Source organism: Lampetra planeri, chromosome 9, assembly GCF_965212315.1.
Source record: "Lampetra planeri chromosome 9, kcLamPlan1.2.h2, whole genome shotgun sequence".
In the NCBI taxonomy this organism is placed as follows: Eukaryota; Metazoa; Chordata; class Hyperoartia; order Petromyzontiformes; family Petromyzontidae; genus Lampetra; species Lampetra planeri.
The window spans coordinates 5,366,219-5,382,154 of NC_136115.1; the positions used below are offsets into that span (position 1 = coordinate 5,366,219).

At 45.2% G+C, this 15,936-nt stretch overlaps 1 protein-coding gene across 9 annotated transcripts in view; it reads right to left on the reverse strand.

Moving 5' to 3' along the window:
• LOC144720609 (transcription factor 7-like 2) overlaps nucleotides 1–15,936 on the reverse strand; it is a 157,977-nt gene that overhangs the window by 83,283 nt on the left and 58,758 nt on the right. For 8 of the 9 annotated variants that reach the window (XM_078597473.1, XM_078597471.1, XM_078597474.1 and 5 more), the window contains exon 4: nucleotides 11,094–11,204. The exons of the other annotated variant lie outside the window; for it this stretch is intronic. In XM_078597473.1, the coding sequence (XP_078453599.1) occupies nucleotides 11,094–11,204 (111 nt within the window). The remainder of the gene's footprint in view (nucleotides 1–11,093; nucleotides 11,205–15,936) is intronic. 9 annotated transcript variants of the gene reach the window in all.

Consider the following 15,936-nt stretch of genomic DNA (forward strand, 5'->3'; position numbering starts at 1 on the left):
GGAACAGCTCCCCCGTTGCTCCTCGAGCACGGGAGTTGGGCGAGCACCGCCGCGGGTTTGCATGCTCGTCGGTTTGTTCGCACGGGGGTCTGCGTGGTGTCTTGTCGACATGGACTCAGGCTGTCATTTGACTTGCCATACGAGCACCTTGAGCGAGTCCCAGGAAACCGCTGGGTTGCCACGAGCAACGCCGAGCTCATGGAGACGGGGGGGGGGGCTATGAGGAGTCGTACCAATTGCTGCAGAAATATAAGAAAATTAACCCATAAAAACAAAGTTTTTCACTATAAATCCTTTAAATGCGTGGCAGCTAGAGTCCTCTCGTCCTCTGGCTTGAAATGGCTGCCACCTATGGGTCAGATGATTGCTTGGAACCATTAAGTAATTGGTAATTACATATAATTTTTTGTTCCTAACAAGTGTAAAATTTTGGAAAAAAAATTTCACGAAAATTAATTGTCACGCACAACGAGTCAGCTCGATTGGATCACGGGAAGTGGGTAAAAAAAACGACCGAAAGATTTGCACGGTCGTAAGCGCGCAAGCAAGCAAGCAAGCGAACTTAATATAAAGGATTTAAAAACACTTCTCGCGAAGTTCTCTGCGTGGACGCTGACGCAAGATCGCCAATGTGGGTCTGCAATATTGGTTTGAGAGGAGTCGCGGTGTGTTCACTCGCAGGTTGTGCTTGTTAAGGAGGCAGGCCAATCAATTCAGCCCTGCCCACTGCATTTGTGGAACCAATTAAGCTACCCGTATGCCCAATTGCACATCGCGACAGCCAGAAGTGAAGGGATCCCCCGGTGCATTCTGGGCGATTTGGTCAGCAAGAGCAACATAATTAGAGGCCATTGAAATGTAAATCGATCAATTTCGATAATACTGTGATTTTCTTTGGCAAATATTCTCGTCCCCTAATATGGAGAAAATAAACAGATACCAGCTGCTCCTTCGACAAAGACACGCTCAGTGACCCCTGTACCAAGCAACACATTTAGAACCGCAATCATTTGAGAGATACGGCCATCGTCTCCAAATCACCCCTTTACCCCCCTCCCCCTCCGTCCCCGATGCACATAAAATAACAAAACGTCGATAAATGTGCCAATTCGCCAGATAAAGGACTTATCTCGCGTGTCACTGGGGTCTGCAGCATTACTTCGAGCATTCGCCACAGCGCGTGCCCGCCCTGCACTCCCCTGGCCCTGGATTTTCACTGCCGCTATAAGAGCTAACCTCCGGTATTAAACCCGACTAATGAGAGCAGGGTGGTCCTGCGTTTGACAAGCTTGGCCAGGTGACCGGGCATCGCCAGTTGAGAGCTACAGGGCAAAAGCTAATGAGGTATAAGCGGTGCTTAATTTCAGCCGGAACATTGTTCCAGGAATCAGTTTAGCATGTCGCATCCATCTCGCCTTATTTTGTCCACGTAAAGCTGCACCGTATTTGCTTTATATGCAATTGTAAATATTTTCAAATGCGTTATAGGAATACTATATTGAATGCAATAATATACGATGATTGTGTAAAGGCATATTTAGTACTCTAGTGGTAGTGCCTTACGCCAATAATCCATACTCCAAGCCAGCCTAGCAGAGTTCCAGATAATACCAAGTGAGAAGCCCTGGGTGAAGGTACCTTATACGGTAATCAATTATTTTATGGCGCATGCAATAGCATCACGATACTTGCTCAGCTAACTAGGGAGGCAAATTGAATTGTCTGGGAGCCAAACGCAGCCTTTTCCATTACCTCGCGATTGTAAATAACTTCTCACATTACACCTCAAAATGACAAAAAGTATATAAAAGCTTTAAACGTTATTGGCCAGAGGTAATCAGTGTCACAACCATTACTTTGGGGTCTGACCTTCTTTATTCGTTAATCTATTTACTCATCTGAAGGCCTCTGTATGTCGTACACGGCACTACAATTACACCGCACGAGGGCCATTTACAAGGCAGCGCTGCTTTGTTTTGAGAACATTGGCTGCGTATCACGGGTAGTTAATTTGGCTGTGGCACTAGGTTTAAATAAAAAAGCTCTGCGCTTGAAAAGAGCGCTGTGGGACATTTAAAGGAGCGTCAACGGTGAGTGAAGGTTACACGACGACACACAACAACAACATTACAGCAGCAGGCAGGCGTCATACCAACAAAAACTTAGCTTCAGAATAAAACAAAAACACTGCCTGTCCTGGCCATTTCGAATGTCACGAGTTTTTACAGCCTCTTTAAACTCTATTTCAATTGGACATCTTCAAAGCTCATCGGATTCCTCCAGTCTAAAATAAAGATTCGATTACTTCACTATTATTTTTTGGTCTTTTACTTCCTCTGGCAAAGCTTCCATGTGAAAATGCAATTTGCTTGCGGTAGTTCGAAATATGCAAGCAAAACAAACAAAAGTAGTGAAACAAAGGGTTTTTTGGTTTTGGCATGAATTATTCTCTGGAGGGGAAAAAAAGCACAATCGCATCGTTGTGTCGAGTATGGTCAGTCCGTGTGGTCAGTCCCCTCTGGCTAAAGACCCCCCCCCCCCCCCATGGCACGGCTCGTTCAAAGCTTGCCAGTAAATCTATACACTACAACAGGAAGCAGCAGTAAATACAGTGGTCACTACATTTACCATACAATCATTTCCCCATGGAGAGAGGGGAAGGGGTTAATGGGATGCTGGGAGGGGAGTGAGGGGGGCACGAGAGACGGTGGGGGAAATGCATCGAGGCCAACAATTAAGCTGTGGAGTAAAGTCCACAATGCATCACACCTTGGTCTAATTAATCATCATTAACCTCTTCGTAAACTTACAAAGTCTTTTCATGCGAACGTTTGGCGCGCACACACACACACAGGCATCCCCGACTCTGCGCACGCAAGTTTAGAGTCAGCGAGTGCCGGGGAAGGGCACGTCGAAGAAATTCTCAAGCTTAGCCCCCCACCCCCCCCCCCGGCCACTGACCCAACAACCACCAGCGCGAGAATGGGGCATTTCCTCGGACGCATTTGCATCTACTCAAATTACCAGACGGCGCATGCGGAACGTCGCTCTCGTCCACGAGATTCCATGTCGTCAAGTTCTGACCGAGAGCGCTTTCTTGTTACTCGAGATACACGGCACGTACGTTGAACTTCTTTTGCACCGTACGTGGCCAACCGTGCTAACCGGCGGTGCTCGGGGAAGGAGAAATAACTAAACGCAAAAAGGGGAGTGGGTATAAATACAAAAAGATGTGGTATAAATATTAAATGATGCTGACGATGATCTTAGTGCAATACAGAATACCAAGATATCCACAAAAAGCAACCCTACGTTTTCCAAATTGCCCTTATGTTTTAAGGCCATTAAATGAATATATCAATACTGTACAAACATCAATTGCATACACACTTCCTTCTATACTAACCTCCCCCCCCCCATGTCAAAGATAAGGTAGAGGACAACTCCAAACAATGTGGTTCTACAAAGTCAAAGTACCCTCCCACCAGTCAGATTAGTATTTGTTGATTTGTATTGTTTTTAAGCTTTCCTATGGGTCATACGTCCAGAGCTTAATTTCAAATGAAAATATACAATAATAATATTGCAGTCATGAATTAATGAATCCCAACTTCCAATCAACTGGGTAGAGGGAGCACCTCATGTTGGATCAATATGCGAGTGTTTTCCATGATCACAAGGACATTCTTTGTTTACTCTATAAAACATCACCCAAGTCTCAAGAATTTCCAGAGGATCGTATTTCGAATGCTGGCCACATTCATGAACATTGTTTTTTGTGTGTGTGTACTCGCAGGAAACCAAAGTCCCAGAGAAAACCTCACAGATTCCAGGGGAGACTATTTGTGCCGAGCTGCCGAGCTGCACTGGGCTTCCAAACCACCAGAGGATCAGTTATGAGCTGTGCACTCAACTACACTATTAGAGTTATTCGCGAGGGATACGTTCGCGGATCATATTGGCCTACGAAAATCTATCTTTTTAATGAACTGCCTTCAATAAACACATTGAAGGCAGTTCTTTCCGACAGACGTGTTCTTCACCCGAGGACGGCTGCTTGCGTTGTGGCCGAAACGTCGTGAGAATTGTATTTTATTATGTTTTATTTTTATTATTTTATTATTTCCCTTCTACGTGACTTTACCGAAAGAACCAAGAAGATGAATCCCTGCAGTCACGAAAGCTTTAAATCGAAAAGTTCCAGATGCAATTCGCGGATAGCCAAAATCGCGGATAGCAACCTCGCGAATGATGAGGGCATACGGTACAAATGTTTACATCAATCTGCACCGTCCTATCTGGCTGATATGGGCGCCGTACCAGTTTCCGCCTATGCCAGTCACTATCGACTGCCGTCAGCAGCACGCGGCAACCTGATTATCTAACGCACCGATAAGGCACCCTCCACATTCTTACGGTGTCCGGCCCATCTACCACTCGCCTACCTACTCGCCCGTTCACTCATTCGCTCACTCAATTTAATGGCGTTTTGACCCATCTACGTAGAACTCACTGCCGGTCACCCTCTCTGTGATTTGTCCCAAACTCTCAATGAGTTCTGCAGTTGTCAACTCAAAGGAGGGAAATTGTTCTGTAATGCTTACAAAGCATCACCACGGCATCTTCATGGTAGCCCTTGACGCTGTCAGAATGGCACAAATACCAAATGTATCCATTTAATTTGTTAATTTACGACTTTTAAAAACTCTGCACAAGTGGATAGAAACCTAATGGCTGTACGGTCACCTCATCATTGTGCAGGGGTGGCATCTCACACACAGCAAGGAGCCCATTACTGCGTAATCCACCCATTCTGTGAGCAAGCCGCTGGATTACAGTCATCCACTGCCATCAGACCCAGGGGGGACTTGGCCTGGCTTTGTGCCTCGCAGATGGGGCCAACGTAGCTTTTGTGCGACAGACAGCGCACGGCCCAGTTCCTTCACAATGGCCAGGGCCTGCCAGAACTCCCGGGACGTGCGAGTGTCTGCACCGTCGTCCGATTAGCACGGTTGGCAACGTCATACGGTGCGACAAAAAGTACGATCGTGTACGAACAAGCGGGCGCACACATGCGTTAGTACGTACGTGCATGCGTGCGCGTGTGTGTGTGTGTGTGTGGTGTGTGATGTGTGTGGGCCGTATCAGTGAGTCACACACTGTGGGGAGAGCGATATCAGTTGCCTATCGCCTCAGCCGTTGGCTCTAATCTAATCATCTTCTCTACGTGTGCGTCGGACTCCTGGCCCACATCTAATGCAGTGGTCACAAGCGCCAACAATCCCCCAATGCCACTTTACAGGTCACTGCATTTTAGTGCCACTCGGTGCCCACTGTAAAAAACCTCGCATTTATTCAGTGGCCAAGGTTTTTTTTTGGGGCATTATGTATCCTTATCAGTTGGTATTTTATGCAACAGAATAATTCCGTACCAATGCAGAAATTATCCCGAGCCATGAAATGTTATCAGCTAACTCGTAATGGTTTGCACATTGTGGATTTATGAAAAAAAACTGAATTACATTTTCTGTTCTTTTAACTAAAGCGGGTATAACATGTTCACAGTTAACACGCAAATGCACCATGCATGTATCAGGTACTATAATCGAGCGATACACTTGTATTTGTTTTAACATTACTATACGTATAGAGTGCAGGGGATTCTGCCGCAGTATAACGATGAGCACACACTGGACTTGCAATCCAGAGGGCCACTGGTTCAATCTCCCTTGCATGGCAGCCGAAACACTGGACAGGGTCGTGTTGTGGGGGTGGGATAAAGAATAGCTACTCCCACCTCTTACAAGACACCTTAGCCAGTGTAGAAAGAGGAGGGCAAAAAACCGTCTTAGAGAGGTCCCTCTAAGAGCCCCCCCTAATGGAGGCCCCTTACGCCAACAGTGGCACAAGCGAGTAGTTTTAGAAGCTGCGGCTTGACATTTACCCCATATTACATACAGTACGGCGTAAGAATACAGAGCGAGTAAAGTGTGTTCAAACTCAATATTACTTCCATAATCAATTTCCCACCCCCCCACCAACCTGCACATCTTCAAGCTACTCGTGTGAAGCCACACTTTCATGTAAAGAATTAGCTCGGGGGACTGGGGGGGTCATCTGTACTGAACCCCCTCTGGAGCCACCGCCAAACAAAGTGTAATAAATTCCACGAGGGTGGTTTCACAGGGCTTGCCGGCGGCGGGCCTTAAACAAGCCAGAGCGCAGACCTTGACGGCTGCCGTTTGAACTGGAGACATTTTCCCTGTCAAAATTGCTCTTTCTGTTTTAATGCAAAACCCACACCTTGCTGAAAGTACATTTTAATCAGGTGCACGCGTAATCCATTTTAAATCCATATTTAGCCCACGGTGAATGTTCTTGCTGCGTGCACTTCTCGCGAAAGAGTGTGCCCTCACCTATACTGTAGAGCAATATGTCCTTTTGTGGCGATAGTATAGAATTTAATGTATTTATATACAACAGGCACACACGATTATATAAAGGATCTGCAGCACTATTGACTTAGGTGGAAACTACCCGTGTTGTACTCTATTTGAAGCCCACTGTCAATCTACTGTTGCATGTAGGCCTCCTACACCCTTGCTGTGTCGACCATGGGGATTTGTGTGACCAAACCTCACCATGCTGCCCAACGTGTACGTGTGTTGGTGAAGGAGGGGCATGTTCCAGGACCGGTTCAGATATCGCATGCCACTGGTTTTAGCTATGGTTTCGAATCACTCAGGTTGCAGTGCATGCGCAAGTGTCAAATTGAAACATTTATCTTCTTGGTTCTTTCGGTAAAGTCGTGACATTTTTAGGCATTATTAAGAAAAACGAAATATAACACCAATCCTATATTGCCTATAACAGCCATTTAATATAGTCGCAATAGTAATAACGGTAATAGCTTTAAATCTGCTCACTATGCAAGTGTGAAACTACAGAAGGCTGGAATTAACCTTTTTTGCTCAAGGCATCTGGCTCCATAATAAAAGGCTGGCGGTAACATGGCACTGTGACACAGGGCAGGGTGTGCCTCTCTTCGTCGACTGCACGCAATGGTGACCCGCACCCTCAAACTGCGCTTCACCAGGTGCGCAAGTGCATCCCACCGTGGAGCAATGCTTTTGCTCGTGCGTGCGGCATTTGACAAAGTCGTTCAAATGCATCCACTCATCTACTCCCAGCAATTTCCGTGCCCTAGGGTCGTGTTTCCTAAACCACATTAGCAGCACTCCTGATAAGCACACGTTTGATTGGGCTGCAGCACACAGTGGGACCAGGGCCACAGCGATATGGCATCGTAAGCCAGTCGGGCACTGTGTTGGCTAGGTATAGTTTCTCCCTCAATGTGATCTGTCAACAGGCAGGCGGTCCCCCCCCCCGCTTTTACGACACAATGCGTTCCTGGAAATCGTGTCGTAAATCGGACCCGATTTTTCCTCAGAGACGGTAGAAACATCACGTGCCGATGTGTTTTTTTACTTTTAAGTTTGCCATATTTAATGGGGTTTAACAGGTGAAAAATTCACAAAAGCTCCACACCAAGTCACGTCGGAAACTAGACCGACTCTGTTCAAATGTGTTCGAAGTAATGTTGGAAGACGCTTCGGAAATCTAATTTCTGTGCCGTAAATCGATCCACGGTGGCATTATATAAATGTCGTAAATGTGGATCGTTGTAAGCGGGAGATCGCCTGTATTCGATACTAAAGAAATAACATTGTCTTGGCATATGTTCTATGGTGAAGAAGAACAACAATAAATATATTAATTTCCAATTTGAAATTACCTGCCATTTCATTAGTTAATTGTGACCGTCAAGTTTTGGGAAACACCATACATACGTTAGCTTGACTTAGTGTCAAAAACTCCCAAACAAATATATGATACCTCCTCTTTAACGAACGTATTATATTTAGGCCTGCCATGACAATATAAAACTACAACCACGTAAACATAGGAATGAATATACAATGGTGATAAGTGGTTACAAAACTGAAACAAAAATGTGCACGTTTTTCATGTCCTTCAGGAATATTTTGGCTACTCATCGTGTGCATTCATGCATAAAACAATACATCATTTACGCACGCAAACACATTAAACATGCGACCCTCCATCCTTCTCCACAGAAATGATTGGTTTAAAAGTCAACCACCAAGTATCTGGTAAGAGTGAATTAAATGGATAAACCAACAGGGCCACAGCCAGCGTAACCACAGCAACAAACTCCACCATGGAATTTTCATATTCAAAATGGCACATGCAGCCAATCAACTGATAAATGTAAAGCATGGCCAATTCATTCGAATTATAATAATTCACCATTGCAGAGCCATTGACAGGGCTAGTTCTCCAATGAAGTATGATGCATTTAACGCGAGTCAGCTGCAGCTACAAAACTGAAGCTATGATGACACCCCCCCCCCCCGCTGCCACATTCGAAATGTCCTTCCAGTTTCCTTTCCATAAACCGACAGCCGCAGCACAACCACCTCGCGGGCCCGCAGCATCGACAGCAACTCTCAGAAGCTCGGCACTGCCCGTCATCGCCTTTTGCTCAAAGCGAACAGCTGCCGGGCACCAGTGGGGCAACGGGCGGAGAAGTCAAACGGAACTTGGAGAGCACGGCGAGGGGAACAAGGGGGAGGGCGCCCCGGTGCTAAACTCTAGGGGAAGCCTTTTGCATTCCTAAATTTCCAGCGTGCTCATCAATGAAGCACACTAAATAAATTGCCTTCGAAATAGCGCGACAAAAATGCGTTAAATGCGGTAATTGAGGATAACGCTGCGACCATCGTGCACAAGTTGTGCGCTCTATTAGTTGCTTATCTGCGCTGCACAGCTGCGCGATGCTTAAGCCGGCCGTGCAATCCGCGCGGGCGCAGATAGCGCTCACATCAAGGTGGCCGAAGGCGCAAGCCCCCACTGGTGCTAAACATGCAGATAGGACAGCCCTAAGTCACACCTGTTCCAATAAGCGCCGACTCAGATCCCCCTTTTCTTACACAAGAGTAAAGCCAACTTTGCTCCCACTGGCCAGAATGCAGAGTTTTAAGCAGAGTTCGTCACCACCTAATTTCACCTCACCCAACAGTCAAACATCTCACCGCAGGCAGCACCCACACGAAACGCGGACCTTAAACTCTCGCTAGCCCGTTTAACGTGTGGGCGTGTGCAGGTGTGTGTATGTGCACCGCAGACAATTAAATATTGCATGTACATTTTTGGGAGGTTTTAAAAATAAAATGGGATTTTTCTTTTGGGGGTGGAGGGGATTTTATTGTTTTGTAAGTTTCAGAAAGGGACACGAACTCGCACAAATGCCAGTGGCTTTTAAACGAAGGTTACGTCCCAATAGGTTGAATGACTCGAGATGAAAATACCTTGTGAAAATTTGTCGTGTAAACACACTCGTATGTTAGTTGCCCGTGTTTATCGGTTAATGTCACTTACCATGACAAAGTTAGCGATCCACGACGATTAAAATCTTAATCTCATGTCACCTTTGTGTTGTGTATAAAAATCAAGATATATATAAGCTCAATCTATTTCTATGCAATAGGCTACACTGCTGAATTGTTGGCAATTGTACATTACGGCTCATGTAAATTACGGTATTTTGTTAAGTGTGTTATGAAGCAATTGCCACGCTTCTAGAAAACTGAAGCACACAATGTTTTTTTTAGACACCATTGTAATTTAAGACGATTAACTGAGAATTACGATCAGCCCCAATTATTTGTACAATTATTATATCCGGACTATTTTTAAAAAACAAAGACAAAACAAGTTGAATATTCACACTCCACCCTACATTGATGGACTAGGTAGAAAATGTGCTGTTAGTAGTTACCCTATTACGTGTGGGTCCACACGCTGATGTGCTTACATTGAAACACAGAGCTCCTCCATATAGCCTTACACGGGCTCTATGGCCGGCATGGCACACAAAGGGGTGGGTAGCCAGCGCCACGCCCAGCCACCTCTGTCTCCCGAGAGGAGAGGTTTACGCACCAGACCAGGTACTATTTTAGATTATAGTTAACGAGTTGGAATCCGAACTCGGGTGGCCAGGTTCGTAGCACCACTGCCCCCATAACATCTGCCCCCATACACACACACACCACGTTTAACTCAAAGTTAAATACTTTACCCTAAGAGACGCAATATATACATTGGTGCAAAAAAAGAGGCGGCAAGCACATTTTTTTGCTGACATACTACGGACAACATTATCGTATATATATAAAAAAGAAGACTTAAAAAAAAAGCTTGTGCTGGCAAGAAAAAAAATATATATTTTGTTGTTCCCTGCAGCTGCAAAACCAGCATTGAAGCTTTTCTCAAGACAATGCATAACACAACATGCTGCCACACTTAATCGCTGACTTGCAAATGTAATGGGTAACCAAAAGGATTGTGTATATATACAAAAAGCATGCATGCATTGGTGTACATTTATTATTTATGAAAAATATAACCAATAATTTCAATGAACTTGAAAATAATGTCAACCATTCAAATTTCCAGCCACCAGGTCATTATCTTGGTGGCTTTAGAGTATTTGGCTGCTATACATTTTCACGAGATAAGCCACTGCTCGTTGCATTTTCATTTGTGCCCAGGTCGCTTCTGAAAAAAGCTGTATCGCTCAGTGGGCCTTACCACCCTGGTAAAATAAAATAAAAAATCTTTAAAGTGTAATAGTTTCATCTGTATCAACTAGCTAATTAATGTTTCATTGTGACAAGGAATTGTGCTTTCATTGATTGTGCATCAATATCATTCGAGAAACAAAATAACTGGTATCTACACCTTGAAGCAAAATTATCACGTGAAGAGCCACTCATGTGAATACATGCAAATGCTAATTGATTAAAACAATCGTGCACATGCATAGGGAATAGACATGATTGCTTACATATACAAAGTGGGTGCAATTGTTTATAAAGTGTGGTGGGATGGAGGAAAGGGGGGTGTGGGTGGGGGGGGAGATGCAGGAGTGGAGAGAAGTGAGTGGGGTGAGTGCGGAGGTAGAGAGAGGAGGCCAAGGTGGGTAAGCCATGCAAGGTGAGTATACTCACAGGGCGATGGCATGCTGGGTAAGAGGGTGACCTAACCGGGGCAGCAGACTCCTGCCTACCCGAGCCATAACCGGGGTGCACGTCACACAGCCGCCAGCCCAGGTGCACGTACTGCCGGCAAAAAGGCCACATGCAGCATACCACCCAGGAACAATTGGCATCTTTCAAAAAAATCGGGGAAACGTCAGCACCAAACAATCACACAGTTTACGGCGGCGCAATGTGTAGCGTGACCTTAAATGTCACGGATAAAGGTAACGCCATTGAAAACTGTTTTACTTTTCTCTTTAAAAAAGGGCTCTTCAATTTCCTAAGTCAACAAATCTGCATACAAAATGTAGGATTAAGGGCCTAAAGCTCTCGGAAAATAATGTATAGCGGCACAGTAGAAACTGGATAATAAGCACACACCTGATATAAGCACAGTTATTATATGAGCAACACATGCTTATTATTACACTGGTTGGAGGGGAAGAGGCAATGGGCATATTACGATACGAGCGCATGCCTTGTAGAAGAAGCACATGTGGCCTTGTTCCAAGGGGCCATGCTTAATATCCAGCTCCTCCTGTAGCAATACATTTGTTATTGACGTTAAATTTACGTTTATATCAATGTTAGACTTTACTAAACAACCCATCAATGGAGAAAACACACGGTTAAATTAAACTGACGTGATTAAGATATCGTTCACGAAGTACGCCGACATTTGTGGCCGGTGTGCCGGTATGGGCAACGCATCTCTGGCACGAGGTGCAATGAAGGGAGCGGGAGGGGGGACCGCACACAAGTGGAGCACGTGGAGCACGCGGAGGGGAAGCTGTTAGCCGTAGCGTCGCACGGACACCGTTAGTACCGTAGCACAAACGAGGCAAGCGGGCAAGCGATTCCACACACGCGGGCGCGGGGCCCCCCGCTAATAGCCCCCCGCCATCGACTCACTAAAGCGCGCACTTTCACGCGCGCAGCCCCATTATACGCGACTCATTATCCACCTGCTGGGCCGTCGTGAGCGACGCTTTAATCAGGCGCTCCTGTGGCGAGAGACACTGGTCGCGTACACGCGTGCGGTCAACAGCTTCGTTAGCGATGCGCACCCCCCCCCCCCACACACGCGTGGAAGAAAACAAAAACATCTCGGTGGCTCCGAATGCCAGGTCATGAGTGTGTGACCCCCCCCCCACCACCTTCATGGGTATTGCTGTGTTCTCCACCACAGTGTGTGTGCATCAGCAACGTGGAAGAGGAACCCATACAATGTCGCACTTGCACAAGCAACTGCAAGAGAACAATGAACTTGGAAAAGACAAGAGTGGTTTCTGTGCACTGTGATACATATCTGAGTTACGAAGTGAAAACCAACAAAACACTACTCATTAAATCAGGAATTCTTGCTTTTACCAAGCACGTCTCATTTACCTTAAAGAGCTGGCATTTTTTTTTTTGATCTTCAAAAGAAGCGAGGAGACCCGTGGATGGTGTCCAACGATTTGTGGAAATGATTTAATGGACTCTTGAGATCATTCAACATTTTTTTTCTTCAAATTAAGTTTCTCAGACCCTCATAGAAAGTTTGTCCCGTCACAAGCATATCCCTGCATTAAAAAATAATAGGAAAACTGCACAAAGCGATTCATTAACAACGATTCCCTGTAACACATTGTCTGCAGGCTCTCACACCTCGTTACATAAAGGGCAACAGATTTTAAATGAAGAGCAACCCAGCCAGCACAACTGTGCCTCATTCTCCCCCCCCCCCACCACGCAATCACAGTCTTAGTCCTTAAAAACAAAACCTCGTTCCTGCCAATGGAAACTGTAAACACGCAGCGCAAGCCGTAGAAGAGCTGACATTTGTGCTACATTTTAAATTTCACATGTACCCGCAGAATACGGTCCAATAATATAATCTAATGTCCATTTCAAAGTACTCCAAAAAGAGTAAGAGTTGGCAGATATACACGTTATTCGGAAAAACACGCTGCAACATCGACTGAAACTCTCTGAAGGGCATAGTTATTGTCGGAGTAAAACAGCTGTTTAGCTAAGAATGCAGGGCCATATTTTTTGTCAAGTATACATGTGTGTAATTGTTGGCCAGTGAGCCAATCCCACTTTTTAAAGGGTGTCCTTGAGATGCGTTTGCAATAGCATGCTTTAAAATTCCAAATCACAATGCATTGTTTTAGAATGTGCCGTGTTACTGTTATATTACTTCAGGGGATAAACCCGACTGCCCGTGTTGGATTTCTAGCCACGGCAAAAACTCTGGAGACGACTAAGACCCAGACTTATCACGGGGGCACACGGCACCACTTTTCTGGACTCACACTCACCAGCGTGGAGAAGTATCGTCAAATAACCCCCAACAACCAACGTGCAATGGGGGAGGCCTTCAAATCAGTAGCGGATTGAGGAAAGAGCTGCGAATTATAATTATTCATAAATACATCGCATCAAGTGGATATTGCAGAAAGCCCGACTGATTCCGTTAATTGAATTGAGGCCCAAAGCTGTCAATTATTCAATTATCTGTATTCGCCAGTTAAGCCGAAGATGAGGTTAAGCAAAGGACTCATTAATGATCTTTAACTTTTCTGAGAAGTGCATTCCGTGAAACGTTCCCTTAACAGCTAAATGCTCAACTCATTGTCATTATATAATTTTGCAGCTGTGCTTTTTTTGGGTTACAAATGAAGACGGATTTCCCAAGCAATTTCTGCTAGAAGCGGCGTTTTTTAAAAGCACGCAAACGGTTCTGGCTTGGACAGATAGGGGGCCTCCCTGCCTATCTTATCCCCATGGCGGGGTGATGTGTTGTGCAAGATGCTTGTTAAATATACATATTACAGTAATTGGACATCTGAACCTTGAAAAGTGAATGAGCAACAAATAGTGCATCTGAAAGGTTACCACAAATAGGAGTGAATAAAAAGTACTCGTCATTCCTTCGATACGTTCACTTGTTCATCCACATGCTTTAAATGTCCGCATAAGCCACTTCGTTGAGCTCTCATTTGTGCCCAGGTCACCCATGACCACCTGTATAACAGGCTAGGTAGTTAACATCTCGTCAACGTGGCACCCACAACGATGCAGAAACAAAGTGCCCTCTCGACAGCCACATCACCAACGTTAAGTAAAAAAAAAGATAACATGGCAAACGAACACCACCAACCATTGAATGAACGTGTATAATTTTCCTTTTCGATTTAAAGCTTTCGTGACTGCAGGGATTCATCTTCTTGGTTCTTTCGGTAAAGTCACGTAGAATGATATTATATTATTATATTATTTTATTAGGTTTTATTTTTATTATTTTATTATTATTTTCCTGTTTATACATTAATACAAAAGTCACGTTATTTCTGTTCCACGATTCTGTAACTTAATTTGCTGTTGTACTATGATCAGTCGAAATATAATCTGCCCGAGCTAACATGCTTCCGGGAATTTATTGTTTAACATTTACTATTGCTTGTGCAATATTTTCGAAATCTCACGTGACACAGCTGTTGTTCCGATTACTATTTTGCTTCATCGCCGTTACTTTATTTGTTTTTGTGCCTTTGTCATTCCGGTGACCCGAGTCACCCTCGCCAAATGAGACCATCCTGGTCTATTGAGTCCGCACCTGGTTAGAACAAAAATAAAAAAAACTTGAAACGTACCAATTCGTGATAAGGTCACAGGTTTCGGCAAAAGCAAACAAAAATATAACGAGAGCCAGAGGGCGAGCGTGGCATTTCTACCACCACCACCACGGACGACGCCTGGGTCCATCAAGCCCCTACGCGATCGCACGTATTCGCCCCCCCCTCCACACCTCTATCCCCATAACAAGCGGCAGAACAGCAACGCCGCTTGTTTGTTGCAGGCGAAGCCACCTTGAAGGAGAGTTCACAACAGGCTGTCTAAAACACGGGAGCCACGCGCTTGGCACGGAGACCAATTCAGCATCCGCTCAACACCTGCTTGCGGGGTGGGAAAGGGCTATTTCTGGGGGGGGTGTGTGGTTCGCCGATCGGCTGCAGCTGGGCACTAAGGCAAGTGGCAACATCAGGAGTGGGGGGGGGGCATGCTTCCATTTCCCATCACGTGTTTCCCCATTAACCACGGGTAGTATTTATAGCCGCTGCTTCCGTCTCTGCCAAAGAACGACGGGGCGACTTTCAGGCCTCGAAGATCTAACACGCTGGGCAAGTAGTCTTATGTAATGTGCAGATGATGTACGCTAATTAAGGGGCTGCGGCGTAGCTTTAATTGGATTTCTCATTCTGGTGGGTTATCCCCGCTGTTTGAGTCACACTTGTTAGGTCATTTATTTAACCCCTAGAAAGCGAATGCAGCGGAAACCTAGAAAAGACGCAGACGAAAAATCCTAATTTAGAAAGAGCACTGCTGATAACCGAAGGGCGACACAGTGACTTGCACATATTCCACATCTGCCGGAACGACTTCAGCGAGTTATTTTTACCTTACTTTTTTTAGTTCACCTAATTACCATAATTGTTAAATTAACATTTGCAATAATAAGCAGTCAACTAAAAACACTGTCCCCATACAATCTTAATTTTTTGTTGGCGACTTCCACCGAAGCAGTTTTTTTCTTTCCACACCCGCAATCCCCCCCTCCCCTTTCTCCTTTGGCATCTCACACATAGGTGGAAAATAACATAAATCCTTTTGCTAATGTGTGCAAGATGAATTAAATAGCAGCTACAAGCGTGTAAATAATTAAGCGCGTCTGCGTTGCGCGCGCGTGATGCACGGGGATAGCATCACTCACGAAGCGACAGTCTCTCCCCCCCACCCCAAACCACCACACATCAACATCGCATCC